The sequence below is a fragment of the Sorex araneus genome, chromosome X (assembly GCF_027595985.1).
Source record: "Sorex araneus isolate mSorAra2 chromosome X, mSorAra2.pri, whole genome shotgun sequence".
In the NCBI taxonomy this organism is placed as follows: Eukaryota; Metazoa; Chordata; class Mammalia; order Eulipotyphla; family Soricidae; genus Sorex; species Sorex araneus.
The window spans coordinates 248,937,980-248,960,604 of NC_073313.1; the positions used below are offsets into that span (position 1 = coordinate 248,937,980).

General features: G+C 48.6%; 1 protein-coding gene across 1 annotated transcript in view; it reads right to left on the reverse strand.

The window, feature by feature from the left end:
- Nucleotides 1-304: 304 nt before the first annotated feature.
- Nucleotides 305-22,625, reverse strand: part of MARCHF4 (membrane associated ring-CH-type finger 4) — a 121,045-nt gene continuing 98,724 nt past the window's right edge. Inside the window, exons 3-4 of the mRNA XM_004601341.2 lie at nucleotides 20,560-20,752; nucleotides 305-831 (exon numbers count right to left, since the gene is read on the reverse strand). Coding sequence (XP_004601398.1) covers nucleotides 461-831; nucleotides 20,560-20,752 — 564 coding nt within the window. The 3' untranslated portion in view covers nucleotides 305-460. The remainder of the gene's footprint in view (nucleotides 832-20,559; nucleotides 20,753-22,625) is intronic.

The window sequence follows — 22,625 nt, forward strand, 5'->3', positions numbered from 1 at the left end:
GTGTGTGTGTGTGTGTGTGTGTGTGTGGCTTTGCCCTGCCCAACGACACTTCCTTCTCCCAGGTTCACTGGCACTGGGACACGAGGAGGAGTGGATCCACCCGGGTGGCACCCCGGTGCTGAGCTTGTGTAGATTTTCCTCGCTCTTGTCGTGGGAGCCTAGTGATGGACAGATGAGAAGCCATAGGGTGCTCCTGGCACCCACCTCACCCCCCCCGCACCCCCCCACCGTCCACTCAAATCCTGCCCACCCCTAACCCCCTTCAGGCCGACCACTCTCTGCTTATCCCTGGCTCTGCACCCCACCCCAAGTGCCGCCTTGCCCCCCCATCTCACACACACACACACACACACACACACACACACTCCTGTTCCCCAAGCAGGCATGTCTGGAGCTCGGGGCCGGCCTGAACCAGCTCCCCGTCTTGTAGTCATGGGATTCCTGGTGGGGGGTCTCTCTCTCACACAGTCGTGACCCTCATGACGAGCTCCCGGCTGCCGCCCTGCGGATTCCGCTGCTCGTGAGGTCTGAGGTGGCTCAAGATGTGCAGGATGGTGTAAGCACAGTGGTGATCGGGCAGAGGGCCTGCGGGGTGGCTGGCAGCCCGGGCAGGACCGTCCTCAGGGGGAGCAGGGGTGCCCGTGGCCTCCTCTTCAGAGGAGGGGCCATTGGCCTGGGTGGAAGAGGAGGTCCGGGGGTTGGTCCTGCCTCCCGCCTTCTGTTCCTCCAAGTCTTTTGTCTTGTCATAGTTCAACACTTTCCACTGCTGGTTGACAGCCTGCCACCGCTTAAAGATGCGGTACACGGAGGGGCCCTCGTGGATGATGAGCCCTGCAGCCGCAGAAAGGAGAGAGAAACAAAGGCCACATCAGACAAAGTCAGTCCCGCTGGTCCCAGGTTTATTAACAGACAGAGGCGTCGGTGGGCTGAGCTACAGCTTGTGGGATTTGGTGTTTTCCAACCTACGTTTCAACTGAGCTATGTGGTCAGTGTCCCTGTGTTCCGGGGACTCGGCAGGCAGAAGGGGTTGGGCTGCTGCCCCACTCCTTGCTCAGAGGTTCCTGAGCAGCTGTGCACAATCCCTTCGCCTACCCCTGCCCCTCCCACCCCACCCCCACCCACTGCTGGCTTCGCCAAAATGCGAGTCGCTGGTGGGCTGAGGCATAACAGAAGCATCTTCTCTTCACTCCATCGTGTATCCATGGCATCCAGCATTTAGCAGATGCTGAACGTGTTGCGAGCTTTCAAAGGGCTCGTGAAAGAAAGCCTGTCATGGATCCAGCCGCGCTGAATGGTGTCTGAAATGCCAGGGTGAGCTCGACACACAGAGCCCGACGCTATGAAAGGCAGACTGCTCCCCGGCACCAAATCATTTCATGATGTTGGCCAGAGAGGCACAGTGCAGAGTGACTGGCACGTGGCAGCAGATAACCGGGCCAGCACAGCTGAACTGCACGCCTACTATGTGCTGCGTGCTTGAGTGCAGAGGCTGGGCAGGCAGTGCCACGCACTCAGAGAGGTGACGTTCTCACGGAGAAACCCACAACACACACGTCAACAAACCAGACGACTGCAAGTGCTGAAAAATCTGTGAAGAGGGGCTGGAGCAATAGCACAGCGGGTAGGGCATTTGCCTTGCACGCAGCCGATCCGGGTTCGATTCCCAGCATCCCATATGGTCCCCGAGCACTGCCAGGAGGAATTCCTCAGTGCATGAGCCAGGAGTAACACCTGTGCATTGCTGGGTGTGACCCCCCCTCAAAAAAAAAAAAGAAAAAAATTTTAAATCTGTGAAGAGATAAAATAGGGTGAGGCAGACCCTGGCATTAGGGGTCCTGTTTCCATGAGAGGGTGGCAGGGAAAGGACTTTGCAGGGAGGTGACAGCCTTGGAGGTCCCCAAGCAGCAACTGGGGTAGTCCAGGGCTTAAGCACCACCGTATCCTGGTGTGGCTGGGAAGCACTGGGAGGGACCTCCAGCTCTCCTGCTTGGGAATTTCTGAGAAGACCCAGAAAAGGAATAATTATAAATAATAAAGGGAACGGAGAATCTTTCAAAGATCTGGGGAGGACATTTGTGGCAAGAGGACATTCATGGCAAGAAATGCAAACGTGAAGACCGGGAGGTGGGACCAGAAAGGCCAGCGTGGCTGGGTGCAGTGGATAAGGGAAGAAAATGACAGAGGAGGTGGGTATAGGTCAAACTGGGAGAGGGTCTGGTAGGTCAGTGCAATGACACTAGACTTCATCCTGAGCACACATGGGAAGCACTAACCGAATGTACCCCAAGGAAGCCATGGAATGGTGTACTGTTGGGGGAGGGGGCTGTATGTGATCTAGAAAGCTTCTCCTGGATCCAATTGATAGAATCAATTGGAATTCCTCAAGAGGAATATGAGCAGAACCAAAAGAAAAAAAACAAACAAAGAGGAAGTGAAGTGATGATTTGCCAGTAAAATTTGCTGGACCAGAGTAGGGGGCTAGAGATGGAGGTCGGGTGAAACCACTGGAGTCGGTGTTTGCTGATAACCTTGAAGACAGGTGAGGTGTGGGTCAGGGAAAACAAGACTTTGGCTTGCCCATTGAGGGAGTAGTGGTGTGGTGGACTGTGCTCTGTGGGGGTGCAAGGGCAGAGTGGTGGCTACTGTATGTGTTTTCTGCCTGTGGCTGCTGTCATCCTACTCACATAGTGGCTTGAAGCAGCACAAATGGATTCTCTTGAGATAGCGGCAAGGTCTAAACTCAGACTCCCTGGGTTAATGCAAATGTCTAAGGGCTTTGAGAGGAAGAGCCATTTCCTTCCCTCTGTTTCAGCTTCAAGAACACCCCCGCCCTCCTCATCTCTTCATCTCATCATTCCACCTCCTTTTGGTGTCATCAAATCTCCCTCTTCTAAGAACACTTGTAATTACATTGGGCCCGTGTGAATAATCCAGGACAATCTCTGCATTTCAAAATTCTTGAGTTGCATCTGCAAAGCCCCTCTGGCCATGTAAGGAAATCAAAAGCTCCAGAGTTTAGGAGCTGATATCACTGGCGGTTATTAGTCAGCTTCCCATAAAGATTAATCGTTATATTTTGCTTATGGTAAATCTAAGATGTCTGGAAGGAATCTCACTGGATGGGTCAGGTGGGCTGATAGATATGTGGGTCTGAGGCTTAGGGAGGGGTCTGACTGGGCAATAGAGGGAAGTTTGATTTTGGAAATACCCCAAATCTCTTGGGAATTATGATGATAACAGTTTCTGGCCGATAGATGTTGGGTGGGATGCCAGCAAAGGAAGCTTGGAAGGAGCAATAAATGATATTGAAGCCAGATCAGCAAAGGTAGAGCATCAGACAGCAAGGAAAGGACAGTTTCCAAGGGGGTAGGGGAGTGATAACTCTAAAATGCCATTGGGAGATGGGCTCAGGTGAAAAGAGGGGTGAGCATTGGCTTGGTGGGCATGTGGAGGAAGGATGCTAAACGTGGGAGTGAACTTCAGGTAGTTCTCATCTGAGTGCATCGTATCTTTTTCTTCCATGAAGTCATCATCTAAACTAGAAGAGGCAAAGGAGAGAGTGCTGCATATTTGTGGAGAGAAGAGGAGGTGAGAAATAATTATCCTGGAAAATTGGAAAGTGAAAAAAAAAGCCTGATATGATAGAACTAGCTGATGCTTCAGGGTGCCCAATTGAGATTTGTGACTCTACATTTAGAGTGAGTCATTATTTGTTGTGTGATTTTTATCCACACCTTCAACAGTTGCTAGGAGCACCTGTGGAAGAAGAAGAAGAAGAAGAAGAAGGTTGGCTTTTGTACAGAATGTTTTTCCAAGCATGCAAAGCAAGTACGAGAGGGGAGAATGACAGATGTTTGCAAGGGATTGATTATTATGTGTACCTGTGGAATTTAGACTAGGGAGGAGGAGAGTGAAAGTACAAAAGGAATCAAGAAAAATGAAAAAGAAAGATGGAAGAAGCTAGGGTCAGTGCCAAGAGCTCTCTATGAAACTGGAGAATTGCTGAAGCCAGAAAATGACAGGGAAATAGGTCATGGTTCAAAGGTAGAATGTTGAAATATAGGGTTTAGAATATCTGGCTTGATGACAATGAGGTCTAGGAGGGGATTTCTGAGTAGGGTTGAGGTGGGATGGAGTAGTGAGAAAGCCAGGAAGCTGGATATCCTGAGTGCTGTCCAATCAAATGCTTCCTTCCTAAAACAAATATAATTCAGGCTGCTCTTTCCTAGCTTGAAATGAAATTCATACGGTAATATGAGCCACTGTGGTTTTTTTTTTAAAAATTAATATCAAGCTCTAACACAGAGAAGCAAAGGAGAAATCATTTATAAGAAGACAACACAGAGTTGTCTTTTTTCAATAAAAGCTGGGACCCAACTATATTAGAAAATAAACAGAAACTCCACCATCGTTTCTGAAATTCCCCTCGTAGTGGTTCCACTTCTGCTGAGAAAAAAGATCCTGAGGGGCACTTGAGCCAGGTACGTGAAGGAAGAGGAAGGATGAGGAGGCAGCCAGCCATAAGATGGCAGGAAAAGGGAGGAAAAGGGAGGGGAAGGTAAAGAGAACAGCCCCTCCCCCCGGCATTCTCCACAGAAGTAAGTATATAGGAGAGAACACAACCACAATGGCAGAAACTTCTGTCAGAGTGTGGCAGTTAAAGAAGGCTGACAGGAAGTCCCAGAGATTAAGCTGAGCTACAGAAAGTGACGGGAAGATGGAGCCAGGTAAAAGATGGGCTAATGAGGAAAGGGGTGACTGTCCATTTGGGGAGGCTGTGTGGAAGACTGGGGCCTATGACAGTGAGTGAGGGAGGTGGGGAGGTGGGATCCAGCCCCTGTGGAAAAGCTGTCTCAGAATCAAACTGATGAGAAGGGGCTGCAGTGATAGTACAGTGGGTAGGGCGTTTGTCTTGCATGCAGTTGACCTGGGTTCAATCCCCAGAATCTCATATGGTTCCTTGAGCACTGCCGGGAGTAATTCCTGAATGCAGAGCCAGGAGTAACCCCTGCGCATCACCAGGTATGATCCAAACAGCAAAAAAAATCAAATTAAAAAAAAATAACTGGTGAGACTCCACTGTCTCCTCCATATCAAGCAGATGGACAGGACCCCCGGAAGCTGTCACACTCTCCCCTCACTGGGCCTCTAGGAGAGTAGAAAACCAACCACAGTAAGCTTCCCACCACTTCCCACAGCCCCTGTCACTGCATTTTGGGCAAAGCTTCCAGGATTCAGAGAGAAACAGTCTCCCCGTTGCCCAAAAGTTCCTTCTCCTTGATTTCACAGACTTCAGAGGATCCGGTGAAAGTGGAGGACCAACTCCCTTGAAAACTTCAGACACATGAATTGTTCTTCTAACTCTGGGAGAGTCCTAAACAACCACAGGCCCCTTGAACGGGCCTGACTGATTCAAAACCAGGACAAGGGGCCGCTCTCTCTGCCCATGTCTGGTGCCCTCCTTTTGTGCCCACTCTCATGGGGGTCTTTCAGCCTCTGGGAGACAGTCCCGTGTGCCCACGACTTGTGCCCACGACTCTTCAGCAACCTTGTTTTTTCCCCCAGCAGCGTTGTCCAAACAATGCCAGGCTCTGCTTCTTAGAGTGTAAGTCCCAGGAAGACAGGGGTAGGTGTGGCTGAGACTGGGTGCCCACACATTACCCACAACTTCCTGGGTAATGACAGAGCAGAGAGGGGTCCTGGGAGAGAGAAGGGAGGATCATTTAAATCCCCAAACTCACTCTTTTCAGTAAGACCCACTATACTGGATTCTTAATTAGCTTCTTGATCAGACAATTTTCCCCTGATTGAAGAGGGTGGCTTAAATTTTTGGTCTGAATACCGCCTTCTAATTATATAACTGTCTCATGTGCAGGAAGTAATTAAACCATTTTAATGGATAGGTGGCTGAAGGGGAGGAAGGCGCACCTGTTTTTGTAGATAATGTGCTTGGCAAAAGTTGGAAAAGTACCAGGGACTGCATCTACATCCACTTCCCTCAGTCCCTGCCTCTGCTTCCCACTCTACAAATTGCTTATTGATTTTTGGGGTGGCAGAACTTTTCTTCAGAGAGGGAAGACGGGCAGGGCTTGACTGATACAGGTGAAGGGGGAAAGGTGAGAGGAACGGAAGAGAAAGAGAAGGGGAGGGAAAAGGCAACTGACAACAGAGAGACTGAAATGGGGACAGGAGGGAAGGAAGTACTGGGCAAGGGAGCAGTGGGGCATGGCAACAGGTGCCAGAGCAGATAAGATCTGTCCCTGCATAGGAGACAAGACCTGTCCCTGCACAGGGACCTAGTAGGGTGCGTTTTATTAGCACCAGGTATCCAGTTTTGAGTCGCACCCCTCCCCCACAAGAATTGTCACCTAACTGCACTCCTAACTAGTCCTAATTGGGGTTGGGCTGGAGCAAAGCAAATCCCACCTAATTGGGACTGGGCTGGAGTTGGGAAAGGTGACAGGTCAGCGATGCTAAGCTTTATGTGATTGGACCATCCTCTTAAGCCGAGACCCTCTATAAATTATGTGTGTGTTTGGCAATAAAGTGAGCGGCCATCAGCTGTCTCCCGGAGTGGTTTCTCTGCGCACCCATCATCCTTCACCCCATGTCCGCCTGGGCCCAGTGGGAAATATGTTTGGGCACACTGGGGAAAAACTGCTCCCCAACAGGGGACCAGAGAAGAAGTAAAAGAAAATGGAAACTTCTGGGTGCTTGGTCAAACGCAGGATGCTATGACTCAGTCGTTTGGTGTGTGTGTGGGGGTGGGGGAGGGTTCTGCTTACCAGTTATCTGGGAACCACCTAAAAGATGCTTAAATCCAGGGCTATACTTATGGGAAATCCAGTTCCAAAAGAATGAAATGTCCGTATTCTAATGTCCTCCACGTCAGAGGATCTCTTCCCCGTAGACCTGCAGGCCCACAGCTGACCAGACACTTCTAGTTTCATCATCTGTGTCCCCAGCTTCATTGAGATAGTCTTGGGAAGTCCATGAAGGTAGGAAGGAGGGCGACCATAGTAGGGGCAGTTCTGCCTGCTGGGTCACCCCTCTGCAGGCAATTATCCCTGCCCTGCCCTGCTAAGCCTTGGCCACTGGTGCTTGCTCTGTTCATTACAGTGAATTCAGCGTAGCTGTGTTTCGTTAGTGCTTCTCAAGTACTTTCTACAAGATCCTAGGAGTTCCTGAGGTAGAACCATGGGTAAGTTCCCATAGGGATGGGGTCGGCCAACTGAGCATCTGCAGAGAAGCCTCTGGTCCCCTCAGCCCTGCTACAACCCTCCTCCCCAACCCCTACTTCCTGCTGATATGAGGCATACACACTCCCGGCATCTCCAAGAACTGTGCTTCTTCAACTTCGGCCTGCACGAGGCTCAGCCAGAAGGGGTGTTAAAGCCATTTCCCCACGCCTGCACCCAGAGAATGGAAATTCAGCAGCTCTGGAGGCCTCGGAACTTGCATTTTTGGGTAGCGCTGAGACTGCAGATCTCATTTGAGTAACACTGCATAAGATCTCATCCTTACCCTGGTCGACTGCTGCTTGGCAGACTATACATTTTTTATTAAAAAAGAAAAAGAATTCATAAGGGGCTGGAGGTGTGTCTCGGGGGGGGGGTCACATACAGTGCCTCAAATATGTGAGACCCTAGTTTTCATCTCTGATACTACAAAGTGAAAAAAAAACTGGATATAACTTAAAAGGTATATTTTAACTTCTATAACTTAGAGGTTTTTACCAACCCAGTTGAAGAAAAGGAGATTTCCTCTCCCAGACTCAAGGAACTTTCGGTCCCCGTACTTGAATGCGCTCACTCCTGAATGTGCTGAGTGCCTCTGGCCTACCAAATCGAGACTTCAGGTCACACTTCCTCTTCCTGAGCCTGTTTTCTTACTGACACATTGAGGCTGACATTTCCCTTGTTGTTTTATTTTGGTTTGGGGGAGCTACACCCAGCTGTGCTCAGGGCTTCCTCCTGGTTCTGCACTTAGGAATTACCCCTTGAAGAATTTGGAGGAACTATGTGGAGTGCTAGGGATTGAACCCGGGCCGGCTGCATGCAAAGCAAGCATCCAACCTGCTGCACTACCTTCTCCGGCTACTAGTGACAGTCCCTTTCTTAGTAGGCTGTTAGGAGGGATGGTTCCCACGAGCCAACACTTAATACTAACTCTGACACATTTTTAGCCACCAATGCCACATGACAGTGACAGGCCACTGCGCCAGAGACCAAAGAATGTTGCAGATGGGGAGACCAGCCTTCACTTCCACCGTGAAGAAGCTTGGGTATGCCATGGAAGGACGCTCCCCTCTCTGAGCGGAATCACTGCCAGACAGCTGTGGGACAAGCCATCCTGCAAAGCCTCCCTCTGACAAACACTCCTCTACCCACAAAGCACCCAGTCCCCTCAGGACCCGCACTATTGACCTAATGAGGTCCGTGTGAGAAAAACTAATGTGCCCAGCTATTTTCGGGGTGTTCAGATGGTGCCACTGGGAGAGACTGGATCCACCACGCCACTAGCTCAGTGTTCTCCAGGCAGATAGCTTCTCACAAATGGAGCTGGGCTGTACTTCTGGGGGGTCTCCCTGGGCAGATGTGGGCCCAGGGGTCCTAATTGAACAGGCTCACCTCATAGACTCCAGTGCTTTGAGCCTTAGTTTGGTGAATGCTTTGATCCACAGCAACAAAGACTCAAAGAACAGAGAACTGAGTATTCAGTGAAGGGGAGTGAAAGCATGAAAAATCACCATTCAAGGGCCGACAGAGATGGTACAATGCGTAATGCCTTGCATATGGTTGGCCTGGGTTTGATCTCTGGTGATGTACAGGGTCCCTCAAGCCCTAACCAGGAATGAATTCTAAGCATGGTGCCAGGTATAAATCCCTAAGCACAGCCAGCAGTAGCACAAAAGCAAACAAACAAGTTGGCTAACAAAAAGTTTTAAAAGGAAAGACACAGCAATGAATCCTGGAAGACAACAGCTTGCCGGAGATCTCTCCGAACCCTGTCACAAGCCGATTCCACTGGGGCACCTCAGATGGAGTGGGTGTGCCCTCTCTGCCCACCCCAGATGAAACCCCGGTGGCCACAAGCTTCCAGAAACAAAACCCAGGTATTCGGGTTCAAGGACTAAGACTACATGCCACATGACGGCAGCGGACACGGGCCGTCCCTTTCCTGTCTCCCCATCAGCTTGGGGTCCTGGCTGTCATGTCCATGATCTCCCTCCAGGCGCCATCTCAGCCCATCAACAGTCTTGATCCAGAGACTCCCAAAGGAAATTCGCCATGGATTAGCTCCCTACAGAGAATCTCTGGACCCCAACCACTCACAGTGTTAGAATTCCAGAAGCGACCTCTAGTGATATTCATAATAAGCAATAGAAAATAAATTATCTAGCATCTGCCCCAGCAGGCAGGCTTGAATGGTGGTGGGAAAATTCAAAATAATGGTGGTGGGAAGGTGTCATGGTGGTGGGATTGGTGTTGAAATATTGAATAGAATCAATTAATGCAAACCATCTTCTGTATCACTGTATCACTGTCATCCCGTTGTTCATCGATTTGCTCAAGCGGGCACCCTAACATCTCCATTGTGAGACATGTTGTTACTATTTTTGTCATATTGAATACGCCATGGGGAGCTTGCCAGGCTCTGCCATGAGGGTGGGATACTCTCGGTAGCTTGCTGGGCTCTCCAAGAGGGACAGGGGAATCGAACCCGGGTCAGCGGCATGCAAGGCAAACGCTCTACCCGCTGTAACCATCTTATGAAAATAAATTTTTTTTTTTTGCTTTTTGAGTCACACCCGGCAACACACAGGGGTTATTCCTGGCTCTGCACTCAGAAATTACTCCTGGCAGTGCTCAGGAGACCATATGGGATGCTGGGAATTGAACTCGGGTCGGCCGCATGCAAGGCACAGCCCTACCCGCTGTGCTATTGCTCCAGCCTCAAAAAAGAAAAACTTAAAAAAGAGAAAAGGCCCCATCTCGTCTATCACTGCCCCAGCCATACCTTAGGTAGCACCCCAAGTGCCCAGGCCGAGGGCATTGCTGGGGGGGGGGCATGATTTCTGTCTGAGCTCTCTCCTGCGGAGGGCCTCTGCAGGTTGACCTTGACCGAGCTGCACAGAAGGTGGCTCCATGCCTCAGAGCCAGAACATGCCCCAGCTCTGCTTACTCAGGACATTGCCAAGCCCTGGGAGACCATCGCTTAAAAAGCACTGAGTGATTCTAGAAACGGACAGAAACCAAGACTCTTAGAAATGACACGAGCTTCGTCCAGAGGCCTGGGTAGCAAAGGAAAATCGCCCCCGCTTTGGAGCCCCAACTTTCCCTGTGTCGGTATAATTGCGAGACCCATTCTGGAAAGTAGGGTTACGAAGCTATGCCCCAAGATACCCTGTGGGTGTTCCCCACGGGGAAAAGGTTTCACGCTGTCACTGCTGCCGACAGGTACAGGGGCATGGCTCAGCCACTTCGGTGATGATGGTAGTCTGATGATGATGATGACGGTTGGTGATGACAGTAGCCAATCAGTATTCATTGAATCCATATTAGTCTCTGTTGTTCTAAAAGCACATCGCAAATATGGTCAACTGTTCACAGACCCCTCTGAGAGAGGGGAAGCTCTCCCCCACTTTCCTGAGAAGGAAAATGAGGTCAGAGAGACTAACTGTCTTGCCCAAAGACTCACAGCTTGCCCTTGAAGTGGGACCTAAACTGAGATGCATCTGCAACAGGAAGTGCCAATGTGTCTGGCAGCTTCCTCCTGCACACTGCAGGCCATATGCTCCCCCCCGAGACAGAGCAGCTATAGGGGACAGACTTTGCAAACTATGGATGTGTATTGGTACACACTTTCTATTTGTGTTCATAATAAGATGCCTTTTGGGCTGGAGCGATAGCACAGAGGGGAGGGCATTTGCCTTGCACGCAGCCAACCCGAGTTTGATTTCTCTGCCCCTCTCAGAGAGCCCAGCAAGCTACCGAGAGTATATCGCCCGCATGGCAGAGCCTGGAAAGTTCCCCGTGGCATATTCAATATGCCAAAAACAGTAACAACAAGTCTCACAATGGAGACGCTATGGGTGCCCACTTGAGCAAATTGATGAGCAATGGGATGACAGTGACAGTGAATAAGATGCCTTTTATACTATGTGTTTTAATGCTTTACACAGTTAAGTGAGAGTGGCTTACAATGTGGGCTTTGAAAGCAGATGAAACTCGATTCGAGCTATGTGATCTTGAGAACTGACTTCTTAGCCTCAATTTTTTTCATCAGGAAAATGGGCATTATAACAGCAAGTACGTCCCAAAGTTATTGGGGACTAAATGAGAAAGTGTACAGAATCACTTCATAGAGTTTGGTACATTATGAAAAACAAATGAGTTCTTTTGTTGTCGTTATTATCATTTTACAAATATCAGATACATTTTTTCTTTCTTTCCCTTCCTTCCTTCCTTCTTTCTCTTTCTTCCTTCCTTCCTTTCTTTCTTTCTTTCTTTCTTTCTTTCTTTCTTTCTTTCTTTCTTTCTTTCTTTCTTTCTTTCTTTCTTTCTTTCTTTCTTTCTTTCTTTCTTTCTGTGCTGGGAATCAAATCCAAAGATGTCTGTAAGGCCTTAGTGTTGTCTGCTGTACTGGGCTGCTTTCTCCCTTATTTTAATTGTAAAATAGGGTGAGAGGTGGGTTCATTTTCCCCAGAAGAGAGAAATATGTTAACTTATATGTTTAATTTCTGGCATATATTAAAATTAAGTTAAAAAGTCATATTTTTACAGTCCTGATGTCATATCCTTTATCAATTTGCTCTAATTTTGGATTATACACATATTATTGAGTTCATTATATATATAATTAAAATAATATCTCATTGAATCCCCTTATCTCAGAAGGAAGGGGGCAAGTCTCTCTAAATCAGAGAAAGTAATCTCAGAGGAGGAACACAGGAAATCTTCACAAAGATTTTTTTCTCTCTCTTCTTGTTAAATACTGTATAGTGAAAGATGTGGAGCCATTTCAGAGACTTTGCTCCTTCCTCGCCCTAATCCTAATCCATTGTAAGTGAAAACGAACATGAAGAGGACAAGTGAATCCTCTGTCATTGCTGAGTTCTCGTTCTGATGGCCAATCTTCTGAGTCTGTGGAATTTTGTTTTTTAACCAGTTTGGGTGCCCACACCCTTAATTAATTTGCTCTTGTTAAATCCTAATAACTTGACTCACTGGAGCAGGGAGTACCCCATTTGTTTGCTCTGTCAGTCTCCCCGCTGGGGCAGACAGAGTCATTAGAGATGACGGAAGAGGAGGCAGGTGGAAACAAGGACACTCGATGTCATCACACCTTCTTGAGGAGGGGGCAAGGCTGAGGGAGCCAAATCCTATCTAGAGACAGCGGCGCTGCTCCAGGTACCAGCAGCCTCTTGTTTCTGTGCGAGTGGAGGGTGGGGCTCGGGGGCGGGGCTCCCGGGTGGGGGCCGGGTTTCAACAGTCTCAGTGAATCTTTCTCTAGGGCCCCTGTGAGGGAGGTCCAAGCCGATCAAGAACCTTCTAGCTCGCCTGCATGCTGGCGGCTCAGTGCCTGCTCCTCCACACACACCCCTCTACCCCTATGCTCACAATACTCTTCAGAGTGGAGATGATGGGAGGATTGTTCCACTTCACAGAGGAACCAAAGGAAGTCCAGAGAGGAACCAAAGGAAGTTAAGGCAAATCATCCCTGAGCTTGGTAATGGAGGGGAGCAAGAGGCAGCCCTAAACTAGCAGGTTACAACACTTTTGCTGCCCTGGAAATCAACTGCTCTGGGTGCTGTGTCTCAGTAGCTGCCTTTCCCTCATTCTCTGTCTGTCCCATCCCTCAGTATTTAATACTCCTTCATTCTCTGTCCTTAGACACCAATCTCTGAAGACTCCTTTTTTTTTTTTTTTGCTTTTTGGGTCACACCCAGCAATGCACAGGGGTCACTCCTGGCTCATGCACTCAGGAATCACCCCTGGCGGTGCTCAGGGGACCATATGGGATGCTGGGATTCGAACCCAGGTTGGCCGAGTGCAAGGCAAAGGCCCTACCCGCTGTGCTATCGCTCCAGCCCCTCTGAAGACTCTTAAGTTAACTCATCAAAACGGAAGGCTTCAGCTTCCCCTCACATTCAACAGCAACCTTTTCTTATGCCTCCCTAGCCCGCTCCTACTCCTACTCCACTCTTCCATCAGTCCCCAATCTTTATCAAAACTGTCCCCCTGCTCTCAGCATCCTCCTCTGTGTCTCAGGGAAAGCCCCTCCAGCCAGAAACTCTTTTCTCCACAGTCCATGAGATTCTGCATGTGTCTTACTTCCACTGCAAACTCTTGTCTGGAGAACTGACTCTTTCATCTCTCTGAATCAGGGACCCTTTTTGCTTTGGGACTTTGGTTCTCCTTTGTGTTTCCCTTCCCCCCCCACCCATTTTCATGATGGTGCTGGTTCCCCCTCAACCTAGAGCTCTGGGGTTCTCACTTGCCTGGAGGTTAGCTCAGAAAATCCTGTCGTTCCACTGCCTCCATGTTTCCCAAGTTCATCTTGGACTCCTCTTCCCTCTGCCACTGTTTCTGCATCTCTTCTCTTCTTGTTCCGAGCATTAGGAGTGTTTCCCAACAGTTGCCAGGGCTTTCTCTTTAGATTACACACCTGACCATACTTCTCTCCAGGATAAAATCTTACTGATGCCTTCCCATCACAAGCAGGGCAAGCTGAGCTGCCAAGCACTGATTCATGATGCTGTGGGTCTTGCCAGCCTCCCTGTTCTTCTCGTTCATCATCCACCTCCCGATCCTGGCTCTTTGTACTGAGCTATAGAAACCCACCCAAAGTTTTCTAAGGACTCCTGTCCTCCATGTTTTATGTCAGCTTGCCTGTCCACAGGCTAGTAGTCACTCTACCTAGAATGTTCTCCACTCCTCAGGATAAATGTTGACTTCTCTTTTGAAATTAGCTCAAGTATAGGAATTCTTCTTTAAGAAAGTTTCCTGAATTCTCCCAAGAAAAACATGTTTTGTTTTGGTTTGGCTTTTGGGTCATACCCGGTGATGCACAGGGTTTACTCCTGGCTCATGCACTCAGGAATTACTCCTAGTGGTGCTCAGGGGACCATATGGGATGCTGGGAATTGAACTCGGGTCAGCCGCGTGCAAGGCAAATGCCCTACCCACTCTGCTATCACTCCAGCCTCTTATCTGAGGTTCTTATAGGGAGATAAAACACCTGTTTTAATCTCAATTTATCAGTAATTTGTCTTAGTTTGTTACATTGGTCAAAAGATGCAGCTAGTTCTCTATGAATTTCTGATATTACCCTTTACATCCAAGTATTTCCTAGACCAGTTTCCTCGCCCCCACCCCCCTTACCCCCCCCCCACCTACCTCCTTATCTGTACTCTGCATTTGCAATTTGACAGAGTAATCAGCGATGAAATAGCAATAAGTGCCCTGGAATTGGAACCAGAAAGTTTTGATCCAGGGCTCAGAGCCATTATTTGCTTAGTTGATGACCTGTAACCCAGTTGCTTTAAGTCTTTCCTTGCTTATGAAATATGGGATTGCATTATCCATCCCACTTATCTTGGAAGAGTGCTGTGCCTTTCTCAGTCCTATTTGCCATTTCAAGGGGATTAGTGGTTTGGTCTGCTCAACCTACACTGGGCTTTCAGAGAGGTAGGTTTTGCAGGATGGCAGGACTATACATACAAGGGTGCTTCATCTATATGGGCATCCTGCATCCTTGAATCACAAAGCCACTGCCTCAAAGAGCATCAGACCTTTCTGAAAACATTTCAGGCAAAGTGTTGTGATGAGAACTGGAGATCCCTCTCTGATTCATTTTCTGCAGTCTTCTCCTAGATTCCTAGTTGATCTGGAGGTGATTCAGGAGCAATCAGCATGGAGGGGGCTGTGTCCTCCCAGACTGAGAAGGTCTGCTGAGCTGATCTTGGGACGGGTGGGGGGTGTCCCCACCTGTACCCCTCGCCTCCCATAAACTCTCCCTGGTTATGTTGCTTCCATAACTGAGGAGGGGAGCAGTAATAAAAACTATAAGTTTCCTCTTTTTTCAGATTATTTAATATTATTATTTACACTTTATCTTCTTTCAGACAAATTGAAAAATTAAGAAAGTGCAAAAAGTCTCTTTAGCAGATGGATTATTCTTCTTGAAAGCTAATTTTTGGGCAGTTATAGGACTAGACTCATTTTCCTTCTTCTCAAACTTTCAGAAGTTGGATCGCTCCAATCCAGTTGGTTGAGTCTAGAACAGGGATTATCTCATTCAGCATCTTTCACCCAACAGTTCTGGAGAACATATACCACTCCTGTAGACCCTTCCTCCCACTCTCTGCTAAGAGGCCCTCTTTATCTGTCTGGTCCTTTAGATCATCAGAGTTTACTTTCTAGGGACTTCTGGAAAGTTTGGACTTCTCTTTCCTCCTGGAAGTAAGAGAATTGATTGGAGCTTTCATTTGTTTGCTTTTGGACCAAACCCAGCAGTGCTCAGGGCTTATTCCTGGCTCTGTGGTCAAGGATCACTCCTGGAAGGACTCAGGGGACCATATAATATGCTGGGGATTGAATCCAGGTCAGCCGAATGCAAGGCAAACACCTTACCTGCTACACTATCTGGTAGTGCTTGGGGTTTTAACTGGTGTCTACCTCCAAAGTGAAACAGATGTTCTCTGTAGCTGTCTTGTCTGTTTTCCTTCTCTGTGCTGTAAGCTCATACTGTGTCTCCTACGACTTGTCCTGTCAGGTCTCTTCTCCCATTTCTAGCTTCACTGTCTTCCAGTAGTTTGGAGAATCAGGCCATTATGGCCAAAGCTCAAATTCCTATATGGGTGTCAGAGGCAGTAGGAGATGGGATACAAAACACTTTCTCCTCTTTCACCAGCATGAACTCAACATGAACAAAATCTGATGAACCTAGAGTGTCAGCTACACCACACAATGACCAGCTAGGTTGAAGGTAATTTCTTTAAGGCATGCGCTTTCCTATGAACGTCTGGTGGGAGACCATGACTTCAGGCTTCCCTGAGCATGTGACTCATGTAACTGAGCATGACATTGGTGAACCCCAGAAACTATGTGAAAGTGAAACTTGAACCCACTGATGTGGGCCTCATGTCATTTTTGAGTTATCATGTGAGGACCAAGAGCCTAGTCACAGACTTGGGTATGGTGTATAGTAAGGATTGACCTGCAAGAGGTGAACTGGACTTGCCTTGGGACTGGGGTTATGGTTCCTAATCTATGTTGTGTTGTTCTAAATGAATCCAATGCTAAATGTGCTCTATGATTTTTTCATGACTCTGAAAGACTCAAAATAAAGATAACCTGGCAAGGAATGGGGGGGAGGGGGAGTGCACTGGGAGATGGCTTAGTGTTGAAAGCATCTTTTCTTCAAGCATCTTCCTTGCAAGACTGGGCCTCAAATTTGATCCCCAGTGCTACCTTCATGTGCCAAGTACACTTCTGGCATCTTTACTGTTTGTGCCTGGGGACTCTGCTGTCTAAGACCCCTGGTGACTCTACTATAGCCAGACAGTGTGTATGTATCACAACTAAAGTGTACATCTCCCAGAAGCATCGCAACTGGACAGGCAAGCACCACAGCCAGGAATGAGACTCTCTCTCAGTGAACACATATGTGAGCTGAGCATCTCAGCATATCCTGGGTAGCACAATAATTAGAATGTATATGAGCACCACATGAGAAAGGTGTGGAACTTCCAGAGACCTCACCCGTGACCCTGGTGTTTAACACAACCAAAGGCGACAGCACCACAGGCAGATGTGTGTGTGATCCCTGGTCATCACAACAGCAGCAGAAGGGAGGGAAGGGGGAACATAGTTCCCCGGTGGACCCTACAGAGTCACCCCATTCTCCTTTGCAGACACTCTCCCTCACAGGCACATGTGCAATGCTTTGTTTTCCCTCAACTGGCCAGACCCCTGCAGAGATGTGACTGCCACATGAACTCTACCCCCAGTACCTCTTTTATCACCACCTATCACAGCCACCCCAAGACTGTGGCCCTGGCCAGATCTATCCAGACCACATACTACTCCCTTTTACATGGAGCCTCCCAGCATTTCCTCTTGGGAGCAGCCTGCCCCTGGAAGAACGCTGACCTGTGATTGCTATAACACAGGCAGAAGCAAGTCCCATAGTCTCAGAATTTCAGCCTCTAAAACACAAGAAGATGAATGGGTGTCCCCAGAGACATGCAAGGCAACAGAATTAGCTCCAGCGACAATTGATAACAATAACAACGACTGTTATAGGTGAGAGCATCTAAATATCAATTATACAACTACCTCAGGATGGCAACCAAAACCATGGGGCCCTCTTCATTCCCCTGTTATCCAGTGGCTGTCTCCAGCAGTCCGGGACTTGCCCAAGGACAGGGTAGGGTGATGCTAGATATCCTGGGAAACTCTTTTGCTGAAAACTGGGACAGGAGGAAAACAATGTGGAAACCTACATCATTAGCATCTCTGCTTCTCTGGAAAATGGAGTGATTGAGTGTCACAAGGAGTAGACGCACTGGAGAGATGCAGAAGAGGGCTGGGGGAGGCGGGCAGCTGGAGAGGTACTGGGGAAAAGAGACAGAGGAGAGGGCGCCACCGAGCCCTGCTCCAAGGAAGACCCTGAAAACTGGAGAAGCCAGAACACCAGGCAGGCAGGGGGAGGGAGAGAGGTTGGGGGGGGCTCAGAGCCACGGGGAGCAGGGCCTATTGGCGGGGCTTTCTCCTGTGAGTGGGCCAGGTGCACTCCGAGTGGCAGATGGCAGCCCATCACTGGCGCCGCGGGGCTCTGATGCAGGAGGGCAGGCGGAAGAGCACAAGAATGCCAGTGGGTAGACTACTGCTCTTGTCCCAGCCGAATCACCTTGAGTAGATCCCTCCTCTCCCCTGGGACTTTAAAAGGAGGGGATTGGATTTGTTTTTGCAACGTTAAAAAGGGGTTGCTGGGTCAGGGCGATAGTATCGTGGTAGTATAATGGGTAGCTCACTTGCCTTGCTCATATTCAACCTGGGTTTGATCCCTGGTATCCTGTGTGGTCCCTGAGCACTGCTGGGTGTTGCCTAAGCATCCCGCAATTAACAAGGGGGTTGTACTGGCTGGCTGGGCAGTCTCTTCTAGGTGCAAATCTTCTTCGATCTAGGAAGTCCTGAGTGGTAGGTGGTAGTTATGCTCTCCTCCCCTCAAGCGAGAAGGACTGAGTTCCCCAAAGGTGCTGGGCTTGCAGATGACTTACATTAGCCAAAGGGACAGTGTGCCAGCACTGAGCAGAAGCTTGGAGAAGCATTTCTCCTTCCCACTAGCTCTCTGTGCTCCTCTAGCCAGTTGGAAGGATATTCCCCAGTGGCGCCTGCTCCTGTAGCCTGGACTCCAGCACAGTAAGACACCCAGGGCAAGCCTGAACCCAGTGCTCAGTCAGAAGCGAAGCGAAGCCCAATCCAGCAGAGCGGCAGCCTTCTCGCAGACCTATGAGTGGAAAGCAAATGCTTCCCGTTGTGCACCCCTGCAATCGGGGAGTTGTTCGTCACCGCAGCTAAGGCTGACTAATGCACCACGTACCAGGAAAGCTTGTCTCTTAGCCAGGCACATCAAGGACCAATCGCAGGCCTGGCTGAAGGGTAATGAAGGGCAGCTGGAAGGGCCCCAACAGAATGGTCTTCCACTGCGTGGCCCTTCATGCCAGAGCCTTATGCCTCCATATGGAGACACACCTGGGGTTTGGCAGCAATAAACCAGGCCTCAGCGGGAATAGGAAAGAAGTTATATAGGAGGGATAACTGCATCCGAATGTCTCAAAGTCAAGTTCCTCCTCATTCACAGTTCTCCACATGGGAACGGTCTGTTTCCTCACTGTCCAGGTGCCAAAATGAAAAGGCCCTTAAACCTGGGGGTCGATACATTGATTTAGCTAATGTGTAGAGGCCTCAAGATACTTAGGCAAATTTACAAGTTCCAGCATCACTGGTCTTGCTGGCTTCTGTGGTGTGTCTGCAAGGCTCTGGGTCTCTCTGTTTCTACTAACACAGAACCCCCAAAGATGTTAACAGCATCCCATTTATAACTATTAGATGTTTTTTCAGCCAAATAGATCAGAACAGCGTAGCACTGTCTGTCGTCCCATTGTTCATCGATTTGCTCGAGCGGGCACCAGTAATGTCTTCATTGTGAGACTTGTTGTTACTGTATGGCATATCGAATATGACACGGGGAGCTTGCCAGGCTCTGCTGTGTGGGCGGGATACTCTCAGTAGCTTGCCGGGCTCTCTGAGAGGGACAGAGGAATCAGACCCAGGTTGGCCACGTGCAAGGCAAATGCCCTACCCGCTATGCTATCGCTCCAGCCCAGAACAGCGTATTTGATATAATTATACAAACTAATGCCCAGAGAAGGCAAGTGTGGGACTCAATGTCCTCAATACTGCTGCCTAGGGAATAACCTGAGTGTGACCTGATTCAGTGTGTGACCAGAGCTTAAGCATGCTTCATTTCACTTGGAAAAATTCAGGATGGTTCCTCACTGCCTCGGTCACTTGAACAAAGATTTCTGAATTGGCAGCCACAGTTCTCTACTGGGGCAAATAGAAAGATCCTATCCTCTACCTAACAGAAAGGCAGGCAGGCAGAACACCGACCTGCGAGTGAGATAAGGAATAAAAAAGAAGTAGAGTGATAGGCTGCTAGCGTGTATTAAATCCCCAAACCACTTAAATAGAATCTGGGTGTATACGTCAATTAAAAAAAATATGGATGCTCAGAGTGAAGCAGAGGTAAAGCAGAGTGAAGGTCTTTCTGGGCATCATCCCATGTTCCACTCCCAAAGGTGGTGTCTGGAGCTGTGTATGTAGCCCCAAGCCCCAAGAGAGTTTGAGAGGGGGAAAAAATACAACCAGAAAACATGAGGCTCGAGAAATCTTGAATAGGTGTATGAAAGGCTGGAAAAAGGGAGGGAGGCGCTACTTGGATGGCTATATCTATGGAAAGAAGGCAACGAGGGGTCGGGGAGATAGAACAGCGGGTAGGCTATTGCCTTTCATGTGACTGACATGGCCTCAATACCTGGTACCCCACATGGTCCTCAGAACACCACCTGGATTCCCGAGCGCAGAGCCAGGAGCAACCCCTGAGCACTGTCAGGTGTGGCCACAAAACAAACAAAAGGAATGAAATGAAACCGTTTTCCTTATCCGTTTGCCTGAGAAGTTAAGAGTTCACAGCAGAAAAGAGCTTCTATATTGTGTATGAAGCAGATAGACTGAACCAAACTAACCTTTCTCAAATTTTCCTAGAAACGAGCTTCTTTATTCTTATCTCCAACCAGAAAGATACAGTTACTCAAAGGTTTATATTTTCTTTATCCGCCCTGCCTCTTCCCCCTTCACTCTTTAAATCTAAGCCACTAGCCCCTCCTACACTCAAAAACATCAAACCTGGTGCCATACTGGCTCTGGGGATTCATCTAGCATGTGGCTTCCAGTTTCCATGGACGCAAGTCCCCAGCAGACCCACCTATGCACACCACGTCCATGAATCCATACATCCCGTAGCAGATCTGGAACAGGAGGTCTTGGCGCTGCCACTTTGCGGAGGGACTGAAGGTTGACCAGATGAGCCACGAGATACTGGCGATGAGGAAGAGGGAACCCAAAATGGCAGCGGCAATCTGTACTTTCTCAATGACTGTCAGAGAGATGGCCTGCCACTGGGGAAGAGAGAACGACAGATTAGCTGCTGCTTGCACACCGCCCCCCCCCACTCCAGTCCTGGCCCATTTCCATCCCTCTTTCTTCTGCTGTCTCAGCCGCTCCTCTCAGGCATAGGAATGAAACCGGGCTTCTCCAGAGGCTGCAAGGTAGTATAGCAGTTAGGGTGCCTGCTTAGCACGTATTTAATTTGAATACTAGTCCTGGCACCAATGGTCCCCAGAGCATCACAGGAGGCAGCCTTGGAGGCCTCTGAGCACTTTGGATGTGACCCTGGAAGGCCCCAGCACCATCAAGGTAGCCCAGGTGGCCCCAGCACCACAGGGCCAAAGTAGCATTGCATTTCTTCACCTTTGTATTGATTTGTTAGCCTAATTGGTCCAGAATTATTGGTGGGACCACCAGACCTCCTGATCATCACTTGTGAGACCCTCCCCCAAAATGTCAGTCTGGTTTGTAATAGAATTAATATATATATTTTTTTACATATTTCCAGGGCTGGATCGATAGCACAGTGGTTGGGCATTCGCCTTTCACGTGGCTGACCCAAGTTCAATTCCTCCGCCCCTCTCGGAGAGCCCGGCAAGCTACCGAGAGTATGGAGCCAGCACGGCAGAGCCTGGCAAGCTGCCCGTGCGTATTGGATATGCCAAAAACAGTAACAATAAGTCTCTCAATGAGAGACGTTACTGGTACCCGCTCGAACAAATCGATGAGCAACGGGATTACAGTGACATATTTCTGACTTTTACATTGCAGTTTTGATGCAGAGGAAACCTAATCATGCCAAATAATCAGAAGTCATTGTAGGGAGGAGGGTATAGGCCTCATGGCTGAGAAGGAAGGTCTTTATAGTTGATCATGAGACAGAGAAATGGAAAAGGGAAAAGAAAATGCAGAACCCTTGTGTGGGTGGTATTCTGGGACCCAGAATATTCTTTTAAGAGCAACACTGTTTATTTTTACTCTAATAGGTACTGAGAGGGCACAGGCCTTTCTTATGCTTGTTTTCTACAACACCTGGCATGTCATTTAATATTCATCCTCGAGATGAGCAATTTAACAGATGAGAAGAGGACACAGGATGTGGGAGAGAGATAAGGAAAACAGTATAATTTGCTGAACGTATATGAACACTGCGACTCCATTGGCTTTGCACGGAAAAAGCCCTATACATAATGATAACAGGTCTGATGGATGGGTTGAAGGCTGGAGGGTGGGTGAATTTCGACACTGAAATTCTATGGATCTATGTCACTCTAGGTAACAGTGACACAAATAACTCTGGGGCTGTACTTGAGTTTGGGATTTATTCAGACAATGACTCAACAAATATATATCCCGAGGATGCCCTATGTGCCAGTCCCTCTGTGAGGTGCTAGAGATGAAGTCACGAGCAACAGCCTCCAAAACTTATGTCCTCATGACACGTTCAAAATAAAGACAATTGTCAAAGAAAATACAATTTTCTACAACTGGAATGCATCAGGGGGAGAAAGCGAGGCATGGTGACAACTTAGAATGAGGTGGTATGACTTCTCAGAGAAAGCAATGCTTGAACAGAGTAGAGTTTACAGCACAAAGATCTCGAGACAGAAGGAGGAGCATGTACAAAGGCCTTGTGGCAGATGTGAGCATCGTAAACACAAGCTCTTAGAAGAAGATTTTGAACATAGCAGAGACAGTAAAGGGAGCATGGATGACCCTTCTGGGAGAGAAGGCAAATAATCTTGAAGAACATTCATACATTTTTTTTTTAAGTTTTAAGCAAGGAAGAAACAGGATTAGATTTGGGAGGTGGAAGGAAGGATAATCTCTGTATAATGCTCTCCAGAGAACCTCCACAGAAGGCGTTGGAGCTAATCTCCTTAG